Source organism: Notothenia rossii, assembly GCF_949606895.1.
Source record: "Notothenia rossii genome assembly, chromosome: 8".
NCBI classification, from domain to species: domain Eukaryota; kingdom Metazoa; phylum Chordata; class Actinopteri; order Perciformes; family Nototheniidae; genus Notothenia; species Notothenia rossii.
The window spans coordinates 77820235-77835619 of NC_136906.1; the positions used below are offsets into that span (position 1 = coordinate 77820235).

Genomic DNA, 15385 nt, shown 5'->3' on the forward strand with positions numbered 1-15385 from the left:
TACTGCTTAAGAGCATAGGTAATGTGTTCCTCGTTGTTATTGATATGAAAGTAATTAACATGTATTACGTATATTTAGCCAACTATAACAACTATATCTTAAAACATACTTTTAACTTATGTGTGGCAGTCAGGAGGCGGGAAGATGGACAAAGGGCCATAAAGGAGATGTGTGTGTGCTGGCTAAAAGCTGCTGTGTCGCACTGATTGGGTGCGACAGGCCATGTGTTGATCTCTGCCAATAAGATGACCTCTGGGGGAATGCACGTACACACCTCCTCCTGTGTTTTAGTATGAAAGCCTGTGTTTTCCTTTGGTTCGCGCTCTTGTTTTTCACCAGCCGTTCCTGAGACCTGTCTCACACGTGGGGTAGAACCTGAGCCCGGAGTACTCTGCAGAGTGCTTCGTGATTTCTTTGTATTTGTATTTTGTATCGTTGCCTTGTATCATTAAAGCCGGATTATTGTTTCACTTGCATTCTGGTGTTTCTTAATCAATCCCTCCCTTTTCCCGAATTCACCTAGCTTGTCAAACGACACGCGGAGACGAGGTTGGTTTGCAACATCCTCCAAATCTCCAACAGTCCTAACACGTAACTTAAGGTAAAACATGTTCCTCACTCAAACACTGTTGCTGTGGAAGTAAATTGACATAAACATTTTGCTATGTGAGATTGAATGTGAGTGTTAACTAAACAACACACATTTCTGGACGTCAGCAAACCGTTTTATAATCTGCTTCCAATCTATTTACAAAACACCACCCAAAGATTGCCTCAGTATATTAGTATTCTTATCACAAACATGTTATGGTACTTTTGCCAACAACTTTAGAGATATTTTGACCCAACATCGGCAACCCAGTGGAGGCAAAATGAATTCCAGCTGTTGAGTCCTTATTATACATCCATGTTAAGCGTCTTTGGGTCAAGAAAAGCGCTATATAAATCCCATTTATTATTATTATGTTCAAAGCAGTTCAAACCATACATCCACATCAATGGTTCAAGCAGGTACGCCCAGCGTCAGCGTGATGACGTCACAGTGGCGCCAACATGTGTTAAAGATCCATTGAACCGGAAACAAGCTGTTATACTTTCAAAATAAAACCCAACATGTTTAAACTCAACACGTGTGCTAGGAGGGAGCGAGGCACCTTATATTTCCCTAAAATGTGATGCACATAAATTGAACAATTTGAACACAGAATAAAAGACATACAAAAGTGGTTGTGGTAAGTACCATATATTGTGTCATATTAAAATGTGTAGTCTCCTGAAGGAAGTCTGTCTATTGTTTTGAAAGTCTTCACCGGAAACCCATCGCGTCATCATGTCAATCTCACCGGCCCAGGCCCCGTGCAGACTTCCACACTGCTGGCGGCGCGTGTGGAACACTTTTCTTTCTTCTTCCCGTCCGATTATCCCTCAAATTATTTTATTACGTGTTTTTTTTGTATTTTAGTTGCCCCATTCAAACCAGGTTCATTGAGTGGACTGACAAATTCCTTCTCGGCTTTCAAATCCGGTGCTTGTTGGTAGTTTTTTTTGAAAAAGGTTTATCTTCCATCTCCTGCGCGCGGCGTGTGTTTCACGTGGAGACTCAGCAATTCATCTATCACTTTTTCCGGTTTACAGTATTTAGCATCTGAGAAAGCAAAAATGGCAACATTGATTTTAGAGGACGGGACCACCTTCAAAGGCCTTCTATTTGGTGCAAATGTGTCAGTGAATGGAGAAGTTGGTAGGTCATTTTTTTAATGTATAACTTCATATATAGCTACCTAAAGCTAGCTCCTTCGAAAATGCACGTACGTAGTAGCTAACTTTAGGTCATGTGGGTTTGTTTACTTTTGGACATTTAATACCTCAATGTGCCACGACTGTCTTGGATCAGAGTTGTGCCAAACCCCCCTCTCCCCATTTACCAGTGGTGTAGAGAGTAACTAAGTACATTTACTCAAGTACTGTGGTTAAGTACACTTTTGAGGGACTTTACTTGAGTTACAATGTTCTGCTACTTCTCTACAATTTAAGAGGTACAAAGTGTACTATTACTCCACTGCATGTGTTTATTACCTTTAGTTAGTTTGCAGATGTGGATGAATGATAATGAAATATAATCTTAAATCAGACTTTAGTTCCACCTGGAGTAAATCCACAAGCTACCCTGCAGTATACAAAGTCATTCAAACTAGCTGCACTTTTACCAGCTTTGAGAACACTTTCATGATCAATCATTATAAAACATATCATATCTATTATTCTGAAATGTACCAATCTGCACAATGGCTGCTTTCACTATATTTTGATGATAATACTTTTCTACTTTTACTTGATGAACATTTTGAATGCAGAACTTTTACTGTAACAGAGTATTCCTACACTCTGGTACTTCTACTTTAATCAAGTACAAGATCTGAGTACTTCTACTTTTACTCAAGTACAAGATCTGAATATTTCTACTTTTACTCAAGTACAAGATCTGAGTACTTCTACTTTAACTCAAGTACAAGATCTGAATATTTCTACTTTTACACAAGTACAAGATCTGAATATTTCTACTTTTACTCAAGTACAAGATCTGAGTACTTCTAATTTTACTCAAGTACAAGATCTGAGTACTTCCATCTCTACCCGTGACTTAAATTAACTTTCCACTCTCCTGAGCTGTCAATTAAATGTTGAGTAAGCTAACATAGTCATTTCCCATATTCTTGTAAATATCAAATACAGGTATAAAGCTATTTAAATTAGTTTAAACATCCTTACACTTGTACTAGTTATTCTACCACCTTTGGTATCTTTTTCACAGACTAATCATGAGGTATGAAGGAATGGTGTTGGCCTATGTTGAAATCAAATAATCTCAACGTGGAGAAAGCATGCCAAATTAAAGATGAGGCATAGTTGATTCTATAATAGGATGCACTTTGCTCTATTGGGCGTGTGCTTGTGGTCATGAGCAAGGCAGCATTACATTTAAATGGCTGTTTGGCGGGAGAATCTCTACGCATCAGAATGGAATGTTACTCTTCTGGTACTTTAGTAGAGTCCCTTAAAACCAGAGGTGGAAGAAGTACTTAAGTCAAGTAGCAATACTACATTGTAAAAATACTGTGTTACAAGTGCAAGTCATGCATTCAAATGTCAGTCAAGTAAAAGTACAAAAGTAGTGGCATCAAAATATACAAAAAGTACAAAAAGTAGTCATTTTGCAGTATGACCCATATCAGATCTAAACATTTTTGTATTATAATTAGTATTATTAATGTTGCACTTGGTAAAGGTGGGGATTATTTACTTGAAATACTGCTGGGTAGCTTAACCTTCACAAATACATCAGGTTTGTTGGTTGATTTGTATTCTGTATTATAAATCCATGCCTGACAGTATCGAGTAAATAAAGTAAAAAGTTACAAAAATGCCTCAAAAAAGTAGCATAACATGAACATACTCAAGTTAAGTACAAGTACCTCATAATTGTACTCGAGTAAATGCCATTCAGAGATTGTTATATTATCAGCATAATGGTAGGAAAATACGGCTTAACTTATGTGAACGAAATGTATGAGAATGGGTGTCGGTGATAAATCCTCTTGTGTGTGAAATATATTTGAATATTTTGTGTTTCCAGTGTTTCAGACGGGCATGGTGGGCTATCCTGAGGCTCTCACTGACCCCTCCTACCACTGCCAGCTACTGACCCTCACCTACCCTCTGGTGGGAAACTATGGCGTACCGAAGGACGAAGAGGGAGAGTTCGGACTGAGCAAGGTGGGCAGATATATTTGGGCTTTTTTGCGATTAAACTAAGTAACGTGTAGCGACTTCAGGAAGCGATAAGTAGCTGAGAGGCTGAGGTCGGACCTGGTTGCGTTTGTTAGTCAAAAATGAATGCAGAGATCCAGAAATATGTAAAACAATATCTTACTTTAATAAAAAAAACCTCTCTTCCTCAGTCTCGCATGTACCCATGTGACCCAACTAATCCAACCCATAATTGATCACAAAATAATAAACAATAATTATAATACAAACAAAGACCGAAACCAAAGTATAACCAATCAAAAACCTTATTAAATCTACGAAGCAAGTTACAACTTTCTAATTGTAATGGCTCCTACATGCATACATACACGAGAAGGAAGAACCTGGATTGACCTTTGTCTCTACAATGATAGTATTTATTCACCTAACGCCACATACTGATGTGTTTTCTTGTATTTGTGTTGTCCTAATCAGTGGTTCGAGTCGTCAAAGATCCACGCTGCAGCTCTGATTATCGGGGAGCTGTCGGACAGTCCCAGTCACTGGAGTTCAGTCAAGTCTTTGGACCAGTGGCTGAAGGAGCAAGGCATTCCTGGAATACAAGGTCAGGAAATGTAACTCTGGAACTGATAACATAATGCAGAATCAAACACTTTGAAATGATTGAAATTGGGACAGATGTTGAGGATAACTATTTCAAACCTCATTCATAACAAGAAATAATCAGAGACACAAAACCACAAGTCCAACGTGTTAATGATCCGTTGTTTCAATGTTCTCCAGGCATTGACACCCGCCGCCTGACCAAAAAGATCAGAGAGAAGGGCACCATGTTGGGGAAGCTGGTTGTGGACGGGACCCCTGAGGACAGTATTCCCTTTGATAATCCAGACAAGAGGAACCTGGTTCAGGAGGTCTCCATGAAGGTAACCCCCCCCCACCCCCCGAGATGCTTAAAAACGTTTTAAAACCCTGAAATGATGACCCTGCGACCAAATTGGAAATCTGGTGGTTTTTTGTTGTCTTCATATCGTTTATATATTGTTTTGTTGCCCTAATATCCCATCTCTCACATGCTTATGTATATATAATACCTTGCTTTATATCTTGTTATTGTTCTTCAACATGAGGCGCTTTCACACCGGAGTACTTTTCCCAGTATAGTTCAGAAAATGTGCGTTCACACCAAAAAAATCCGGAACTAGAACTTAGTTAATGAGAACCTTTCCACCCCCTTTTCAGCCCCTGCTAGAGAGCAGGAACTTTCATGGGAGAAAAAGGTTCCCATTTCTGATTGGCTGGGCGGATTGCAAACCACGCCCCGTAAAACTCCCAAAAAGTTTTGTGAAGCCGCCATTTTATTTGCTCGCATTAGCATTATTAGCATTAGCATTAGCCCAGCGCACCAACGCAGAGAGACAACTTATGGCAACACAAAATAAAACATGGGAGCGGTGGAGATGAGGAGGTGTCGGCGTTCTGGCAAATTTACTCTGAAGGCTTCAGTAGAAGCTGCTGGGAGTCCCAGCAGCTTCCACTGAAGCCAGTCCCCAACTCCGGGGACTTCCGGCCGAGGACTCCGGGTGGCAGTATACGCCGTTGTTTGCGGCCTGCCAGTAAACCCAAAGCAGCAGCAGAAGTGACGTCAGCGGCTTAATTTGCCTAATCTTCCCTCAAGAACTTATTCCGGTGTGAACGCGTACGTGTACTTGGTTCATGAGAACTAAAGAGTTCTCATGAACTAAGTACAGCAAAGTACTTGGTGTGAAAGCGCCTATGTATATTTTCTACTTTCTTGTTTATTTCTAGTCTTTTAGTTGTTGTTATGTCTTTTTATGCTGCTGCAGCACAAACATTTCCCAAATTGGGATCAATAAAGTAGTTCTTATCTTAATACGTGTACACTATACTGGATACAGTCCTTTTTTTTTTACACCAAGACATGTTTTTGTTGATTGCTTCTCCCTCTGATTGTCTCCAGGAGCCCAGAGTTTTCAACCCCAGCGGTAGTTTGAGGATCACAGTGGTGGACTGCGGCATCAAATACAACCAGATCCGCTGCCTGGCTGAGCGGGGGGCCTGCGTCACTGTCGTACCCTGGGATCACCCGCTGGACAGCAAAGGTCCGTCACACACCGCTATTAATGGACTTAAATTGTACTAAGGTGCCGGATATGGAGGAGTACACTGGTGAAGGGTTACTTTAAAATCAACGACCAATGGTTTGCAAGATATCTGCATAATTATGGTTTACATTTGCAGAACATATAACCACAATATGGGACAGTTTTAAAGAAACTTCCATTTGTGATTTAATCATTCTACCCGAGTCAGTCATTAAACCCTCGCCTCTAAACTCTCATATTATTTTTTTTAACAAGTTATTAAAGAAATAATTGTTTATGCAGCTTTAAATTCTACCAACTTAAAAGTTAGATGCGAGAAATAACCAGAAAAGCCAATAACAGGCTGTTGTTGTTCACATACTGTATGTCAGCAGTGTGACACAGTTGTAGTCCAAACTCTATTCGTGATAAAGGACGCATCATTGTTTCTGTTTTCTGTCTTTTCTAGATTATGACGGCTTGTTCATCAGTAACGGCCCCGGGGACCCCCTGCTGTGTAAGGCCACCATCAACAACATGAGGAAGGTGGTCTGCGTGGATCACCCAAAGCCCGTTTTCGGTATTTGCCTCGGACACCAGCTGCTCTCTCTAGTCATCGGATCCAAGACCTTCAAGATGAAGTTAGTACCTCAAACTGCGCACTCTGCCATTTTTAAAACTAAGTTCACACAGAAGTATTTGTACTACATTTTGACATGTCTTTTAACTAGCAAAGTGTCCAATTTCATTTCATTTTAAGTGGGATGTCCCGATCACCTTTTTTTGCTCCCGATCTGATTCCGATCATTTGATTTTGACAATTTGCCGATACCGATTTTTCCCGATCCGATCTTTATGAAATGCATTAAGAGAAAAAAAAGGAAAAAAAGCATTCAAGTTGTCCCTTAAGGTTATTTTTTTATTTAAATTGGATATTCTATCCGACATGGATATAGCTTCTTTCTTTCAGCATTGGATCAAAACAAAATAAAGCTTATCAGTACTCGTTAGCTTACTGCTACAGTTAGACACTGCGCCCACTCTGCTGCCAGATTTGAGAGAAATAACCAGGTCTATGAAAACAAGCCCCAAAGAAGCAACACATACATGATGTTCTGTAATTTGAAACCAAAACTAAGGCCTCAGGATGACTTTAAGACTTGGACATGGTCATTTTTGTTTTATAACATTGAATACAAAACTTAAAAAAAGTATTTTAAAAAAAAAAAAAAAAAAAAATCCCGATCCCCGATTTTTTTATTCCGATCTTTTGAAAATCACGTGATCGGCCCCGATCACGTGATCGGATCGGGACATCTCTAATTTTAAGCATACTGTTGCTATGCACTCACATCTGGAGCTTCAGTCAGTCTCTTGCAAAGCTTGTAGAGGATTTTCAGAACTGGACAAAGACAGAAATGTGGCCTTGGTGACCTGAACCAGGGAACCTCTTCTAAATCCCTTTTCTCTCTCCTGAAACACCAACATCATTCCCGCACTTGTTCTGTGTGTGTTGGGATGTGAACGGTGGCTTTGTGCTGTTCTCAGCAGTCTGGCTGAGCGGTGCGGTGTTGTTATGAGAAAGGCTCAACAAACAATCCGCTATGCAAGACAAGCCTCTCCTGTCCTCGCTGCAGAGTCACTTCTGTGAGACTCCAGAGCTTTATCAGGCTCCGTGTGAAGGTCACAGCGGACAGAAACTGTTCCCACTGAGCGTAGGAATGTTGTTGGCATCTCGATAAACACAGGAGTTGTGTGATTGCAGGGAAATGCAGATAATACAATAATTGGCAGGGCTGCTTCTAACAAGATGCAGGTATTTCATAATTGGACCCCAGTCTCTTTACCTGGAGCTCTCAGTTTGAAACCCAATCTAAATGTTTTTTCAGTTACACAATCGAGTTGAGCCCTTTTTTGCCATAACACACATTATCTAGCATGTCAACACTATGTACGATTCTGTCTTGAAATGAAAAGGATTTGAAGGACTTGTATCCCTCAGGAAGTTGCTTGTTTAAGATGTTTGTTGTTTGTTCTCAAAACTCAATTGGAAAAATGTTGCATTTCCACAAAGAAAACATTATTAAAATGCATTTTCTACTTGTAGTTTGTAAGATTTATACTTTTGTAAGTAACAGAACTCCCAAAATGCTTGTAAGATATTCTTTAAAATAGAAACACAGGTGTTTTTTTCAAATAAAGTAATGTATGGTTTGACAGATATGTGTTTGTTGGTGGTCACTTGTAATTTTTAATGTTTTTGACGGCTGATATTTAGAAATATAATCAGTCTCATTTGGCATTAATGTATAGGATGTATCCATGAAACCCAGAATGATACAACAAACACAACTACTACCAGAAATAATGTACACTCGTCGGCATTAGGACCTTTCCATCCACGACACCAAATGGAAAACAGTAGAAATAAAACATCTGAACTTTTCCTGTTAATCTTCAAAACAAACCAGAGTGTAATCCCACATATTTAATTAACTCTCTGTCATCTCTTAGATATGGTAACCGCGGCCACAACCAGCCGTGCATCCACAAGGGAACGGGGCGCTGCTACATCACCAGTCAGAACCACGGCTTCGCGGTGGACCCCGACTCTCTGCCCGCAGACTGGGACGTCCTGTTCACCAACGCCAACGACCACACCAACGAGGGCATCGTGCACAACACCAAGCCCCTCTTCAGGTAACGCTGGGACCCTGGGGGATGTTGTGGTGGAAACGTAATGAAAGTGTCTCGTGAATCACGTTTTCATTCCGAGCACCTGTTGACTCCTTTAAAAGCAAACTCAAAACCCATCTCTTCGCACTCTCTCTTCCTTGTAAACTAATTTCCATCACCTAGTTTCCTTTCATCATTACCATCACTTCAGTCCCATGCTTTTATCACATGGCAATCCTTATGTTGATGTATTTGTTTCTATCATTTTTATGTTATGACGTTTGTATTTTGTTTTGTTTGCTTTGAGGCATTTCTTGTGATTTGGGGCTATAATAAATCTTGATTTGATTTACTCAGACAAACCAGTAAATAATATAAAATGGTGAAGAAACCTTTCCATTAGCCGCTTTCACACAAAGTACTTTGCCATACTTAGTGCCCAGCACTTAGTGCCCACTGCCCAGCACTTAGTACAGATCACGTTCACACCGGAATAAGTCCCTGAGGGAAGATTAGGCAAATGAAGCCGCTGACGTCACTTCTTCTTCTTCTGCTTTGGGTTTACTGGCAGGCCGCAAACAACTTCACGGCGTATACTGCCCCCCGAAGTCCCCGGCCGGAAGTCCCCGGAGTTGGGGACTGGCTTCAGTAGAAGCTGCTGGGACTCCCAGCAGCTTCTACTGAAGCCTTCAGAGTAAATCGCCAGAACGCCGACACATCCTCATCTCCACCGCTCCCATGTTTTATTTTGTGTTGCCATAAGTTAGTCTCTCTGCGTTGGTGCGCGGGGCTAATGCTAATAATAATGCTAATGCCAGTAGGGATGTCCCGATCACCTTTTTTTGCTCCCGATCCGATTCCGATCATTTGATTTTGACAATTTACCGATACATATTTTTCCCGATCCGATCTTTATGCAATGCATGAAGAGACAAAAGAGCATTCAAGTTGTCCCTTAAGGTTATTTTTTTATTTAAATTGGATATTCTATCCAACATGGATATAGCTTCTTTCTTTCACAGCAGCATTGGATCAGTTCAGTTGTGCAGCATTGGATCAAAACAAAATAAAGCTTATCAGTACTCGTTAGCTTACTGCTACAATTAGACACTGCGCCCACTCTGTTGCCAGATTTGAAAGGAATAAGCAGGTCTATGAAAACAAGCCCCAAAGAAGCAACACATACATGATGTTGTGTCATTTGAAACCAAAACTAAGGCCTCAGGATGACTTTAAGACTTGAACATGGTCATTTTTGTTTTGTAACATTGAATACAACATTTTAAAAAAGTATTTAAAAAAAAAAGAAGGAAAAAAAAGAAATCCAGATCCCCGATTTTTTTTCTCCCGATTCCGATCTTTTGAAAATCACGTGATCGGGTCGGGACATCTCTAAATGCCAGCAAATACAATGGCGGCAACATTCCAGGCACTAACGGAACTAAACGGGAAAAGTACGGGTAAAAGTACTCCGGTTTGAAAGCGCCTCTTGTACTGAAATGAAGATTCTTGGAATAAGACGGTCTTTTAGGGAGTTTATTCTTGCAAGAAGGTAAATCGTCACAGAATCAAGCAGTCTGCGGCAAAATACAAAAGTCAGAAGGTCTTCAGAGGGTCTTATATGATCCTCATTTTCACACCAATAATTGAAGAGGAGGGGCTGTGACAAACAAAAAAAGAATCATACTATATATAGGATTCTTTAAAACACACCTGCTAGCAAATGGAGAAAACATCATGTCCACATAAGGACAAGACCATTAACCGAACAAGAATAAATAACTCTAACCCCATTTACGACTCATTTAGGTCAGGACGTCTTCCTGAGAAATAGCTTGTAAGAGAAGAACGGATGGTGAACTGTAAACGCTCCATGTTCCATAACAATGTAGTTATGCATATAGATGCCTTGTAGGTGAACACACTCTGTGATCAAACACCTTTTTGGTTCTTTTCTCCAGTGTTCAGTTCCACCCGGAGCACATGGCCGGCCCCACAGATCTGGTGGGTCTGTTCGATGTGTTCCTCGACACCGTGAGGGACCACAAGGAGGGGATCATCACCACATCTGGTAACAACTACTTCATTCACTACTACAAGCACTTTGTTTTAAACATTTGTCTCACTTCTCCCTTCTTAACAACACTTCATTTGTCAAGACAGTTTTGGATTTGATAGCATCAACACTTTAGTTTTTTTTTAATTTCTTATGACTATATTCTTAGTTTGAATGTTTCTGTCTGCCTCCCTTAAAAATAAAAAAAATCTTATGAGCCCTGGGCTCGGGTCGAACTTTAATATGTTGTTAGAATCCATCCCAGCCTTATACTTCAGTTTATACACCCTGAAAGGTCCCATGTCATGCTTCTCCGGTTACTACCCGTCCCCTTGTGTGTTATGAAGGTTGTTCTGCATGTAAACGGTCTGCAGAGTCACAAACCCTCAAAGTACACCCTGTAGGGAGTAAAACTCTAACACAGAGAAGACCTGTCTATGCTGCCCCAGAACGCCTCGTTGGACATTTCTTTTTTTCCATTGTTTACTTCTTGGGTATAGTGACGTATTTCAGGTATAGTGACGTAACGTAACGGTGTCCCACACACACACGGCGGGACGTTGCGAGGCTCGCTGCTGCGAGGAGCGGGACACTGTGAGCTGGCTCACTGGTGTGGGGTCAGCGAGACAGCGCGGAACTCAGCCTGGGCACACACACAAACTCCCAGCCAGGCTGAGGGTGTATGTGTGTGTGTGTTCGGGCTGGGTTTCGCTGTGTCTCGCAGACGGCCACTGGGCTCACAGGGGGGGGGGGGGCAGGAGCTCCAACAAGCCGTTTAGGACAGAGAGTGAATACACATACTACACAGAGATGCTGTATGAGAAACCAATGTGAGTTTGGAACAATGTAAATCTATTCTAGTAGACCTCAACAATGGAATTATGATCAGTAGAAATGGCCATGTCATGGAACCTTTAAGATATTAATATCAACTGTTAGTTCAGTGTTGAGTTGTACTTAAATGTTTGAATAAAGGGGCATTATAGTTATTAAAGCTGCACAATTATTCAAAAGTTGCATCAAAGTTGCAATATGTACTCGTGCAATATCCAAATATTGCATCAAGTGCAATATTTGGTAAAGGCAGAACATATCAAAGCAATAATGTTTTTTGTCATTCACGCGGCTCAAACATTTATATAGTCGCGTAAACATGTGTGCATGGATCCCTTTTGTTCTCTCAGTGAAGCAGCGTGTCCTGGAGCACCTCACCTACCCGGACTCCCCGAAGCCGGAGGAGGTTATCCGCCCCAAGAAGGTTCTGATCCTCGGCTCCGGAGGACTCTCCATCGGACAGGCCGGGGAGTTCGACTACTCCGGGTCCCAGGTCTGTCCGGAAGACCTTTTATTATTATTATTAACTTAGTCTTTTATTTCAGATTCAGTTTCATTATACACACACGTTCACATTTTGGTCAACAGTTTTTCCATTTTCATTTAGCTGTACCTACATAGCCAACATAAGAAAAAAGAGAGTACAAAAAGAGATCAATACAAATAATAATAATACAATAGACATATTGATTGATACATTTTAAGTAAAATAAATAATTACAACAAAAAAAAAATGTTGCTGTGCATAGTCATGTAAGAGAAATCAACATTAAAAATGACATTTACAACAACAACAACAACAACAGCATTAGCAACATAAACAGTCCCACATTCGAAAAGGATTGAGAAGAAGTAGAATTTATTTAATATCACCCCTTGTCCCTAAATGATTTATTTATAATCTATAACACACACACACACACACACACACACACACACACACACACACACACACACACACACACACACACACACACACACACACACACACACACACACACACACACACACACACACACACACACACACACACACACACACACACAGACACACAGACACACAGACACAGTCACAGACACACAGACACACACACACACACACACACACAGACACACAGACACACAGACACAGTCACAGACACACAGACACATACATAAACACACATATATATATATATATATACACACTTGCATACTCACACACACACACACACAGTCAAACACCTTCCCCATGCCTGTACCTCGAGAAAATAATTTCTCTGTTTTTCCTCTTGAACTGGTTGATGTCTGGACATTAGCTTTAGCTCCATAGTTTCACTCCACAGGCTGAGATACAAACATCTCAGCCATATGAAAAGATAAATACATACAAATAATAATAATAAAATAAAACTGCAAAGGGGGGGTGTCACCCGTGTGTGTGTGCTAAGGTGCAGTTCAGAACCATTCAATACATTTTGATCAGGAGGTTAAAGACCCTGAAGTTGTTCGAAAGATGTGGGGAACTCAGAATGAACTTACTGAATCAGCACAGTTGTGGCGTGACTCCACCTTTTGCGAAATATACCTTTTTATAAGAGCAGTGCAGATCAGGGGGTTCAAACTCAAGGCCCGGGGGCCAAATACGGCCTGTGACTTCACTTCATGCGGCCCCACAAGAGCTTGCAAAGAATATAATATGTTTATTATACGGTTACATGCCGCTTTACAGAAGCACATTGCCGATAAACTATATGTCCCACAATGCATCTCAAATGTGACTTTTTTTTCTCAGAATTTGACTTTTTTGACTTGCTGTCGATGCAAAGGTCGTGTGGGTAGATCGCACGGCATTGAAAAAAAATATATATATATATTTTTAAAGTTAGCCTATCATCCATCCTTACTATGACATTTCCACTTGATTGACGTACAGGTAAGCCAGCACCCCCCCCCCCCCCCCCCCCATTTGTATATAGTCTTGAAGTTACAGCCGGTCCTTTGAGTGAAACCATAACGCTGATGTGGCCCGCGATCAAATTGAGTTCGACCCCCCTGGTGTAGATATTCTTGTTAATGTGAAATTGATGCTATTTTGGGATGCACATAAAGAGGCTCCTGTGGCTGATTGCTATCGTTTGGCTGCGGTCATGTGGGGACACTTTTCAGTTGCAAAAAGAACAATACACCAGCATAAGTCTGTGAACGGGCAGATGTTTTATTGTGCATTAGAGAAAAGCTGAGTCCAAGATGTTCATGTTTCTATCTGTTTGTGTTTCCAGGCTATAAAGGCTCTGAAGGAGGAGAATGTCCAGACTGTGCTGATCAACCCCAACATCGCCACCGTTCAGACGTCCAAGGGCCTCGCTGACAAAGTCTACTTCCTGCCACTCACAGCAGAATATGTCACTCAGGTACAGAGGAACTCCTTTTCACTGTACGTTCAATGTGCTAGCTACCCTACAGGAGGAGAAGTCCAGAAGACATACTCTTTTTTTGTTAAAACATTTAATTGTTTTATTTTTAAAAAATATTTTCTTGAAACCCAGAATTGAATAAGTCATTTATATTATTTTACACAATTTAACCCTTAGATGCCCTTAGAGTGACTGGACCCTACACTCGTCCACAAGTGGGTCAAAAAGGACCCGTATTAGAATAATGTGTTTTTATGCCATTTTTGTCATTTTGTTTAAGAAAAATCACTTGTACAATATTTAGTATTATATTTTGTTTCACACTAGAAATATTTTATATTTAATTTTTCACTATTTAGAATTTCAGATTTTTTTTTTTACATTTTTTGAAAAAAACGTTTTGAACATATCGATGCAAAGATCTCTCTATTCTGAGACCCTCACATTATTCCAGTCCCTTTTCAAAACTCATCTCTTCTCCTCTTGTCTACTCATAGCCCACCCCCTATCAATCCATGCCGGTTGATCAAGTTTGATAGTCCTCTACCCCCCACCCTAACCTTCCCTTATATTGTAAAGCGATGTTGAGTCCTTGAAAAGCCCTATACAAATATAATGTATTATTATTATTATTATTATACTGACAGGTATCAGATCTTGCTGTGTAAAATAATCTTCCTGAGAGGTGTCACTTGTGATGTAGTCTGTGTGTCCCACAGTGAATGTATTCCTGACAGCAACAGGTGATAAGAATCAAAGGTTCCCAGAGGATCCCATAGGAAATGCATGCCGGTTATTTTTGACCCACTTATGGAAGCTTGGGGTAGAAATACAAAAACTACAATTTCTTAAAATGTAAATAAAAAAACGGAATGGCATGATATCCAAAACATGTTTTTTGAGGAATAGCTGGAATATGAAATGATAAAAAAATCTAATTAAAAAGATACCTCAAGAAAACCACCTCACCGGGTCCAAAAAGACCCACTAATGCATCTAAGGGTTTTAATGAAACAATACAAAAAGTAGTTTTTTCTAGAAAGGAAATAAATTAGTTTTCCTTTTTTTATTTGTTTTATATTTACGATCGCTAAAACTACATGTTATCTTATCAATTAATTATTCCATTGAATATCCTTTCTTGAACACAGTGCCTTTGTCATAATAATAATACCTGACACTTATATAGCGATTTTCTAAAAACTCAAAAGACACTTTGACCTAGAATAAAACGATGAAAAATACATAAAGAGTCAAACACAAACAGAAAATAGATAATATTTGCGTCCAGATGTGATAAAAATTGCCACTTTCCCTCTCTCAGGTGATAAAGAACGAGCGTCCGGACGGTGTGCTTCTGACTTTCGGCGGTCAGACGGCTCTGAACTGCGGCGTGGAGCTCACCAGGCTCGGCGTTCTGGAGAAATACAATGTGAAAGTCCTGGGAACGCCGGTGGCCTCCATCGAGATGACGGAGGACAGGAAGATCTTTGTGGAGAAGATGGAGGAGATCAATGAGCACGTTGCTCCCAGTGAGGCGGCGCTGACTGT

At 40.4% G+C, this 15385-nt stretch overlaps 1 protein-coding gene across 1 annotated transcript in view; it reads left to right on the top strand.

Moving 5' to 3' along the window:
- The first annotated feature begins 1354 nt into the window (after positions 1 to 1354).
- cad (carbamoyl-phosphate synthetase 2, aspartate transcarbamylase, and dihydroorotase) overlaps positions 1355 to 15385 on the top strand; it is a 40458-nt gene continuing 26427 nt past the window's right edge. The window contains exons 1-11 of the mRNA XM_079645333.1: positions 1355 to 1741; positions 3635 to 3774; positions 4243 to 4372; positions 4552 to 4694; positions 5750 to 5891; positions 6343 to 6514; positions 8388 to 8573; positions 10511 to 10620; positions 11790 to 11932; positions 13700 to 13831; positions 15159 to 15383. Coding sequence (XP_079501459.1) covers positions 1660 to 1741; positions 3635 to 3774; positions 4243 to 4372; positions 4552 to 4694; positions 5750 to 5891; positions 6343 to 6514; positions 8388 to 8573; positions 10511 to 10620; positions 11790 to 11932; positions 13700 to 13831; positions 15159 to 15383 — 1605 coding nt within the window. The 5' untranslated portion in view covers positions 1355 to 1659. The remainder of the gene's footprint in view (positions 1742 to 3634; positions 3775 to 4242; positions 4373 to 4551; positions 4695 to 5749; positions 5892 to 6342; positions 6515 to 8387; positions 8574 to 10510; positions 10621 to 11789; positions 11933 to 13699; positions 13832 to 15158; positions 15384 to 15385) is intronic.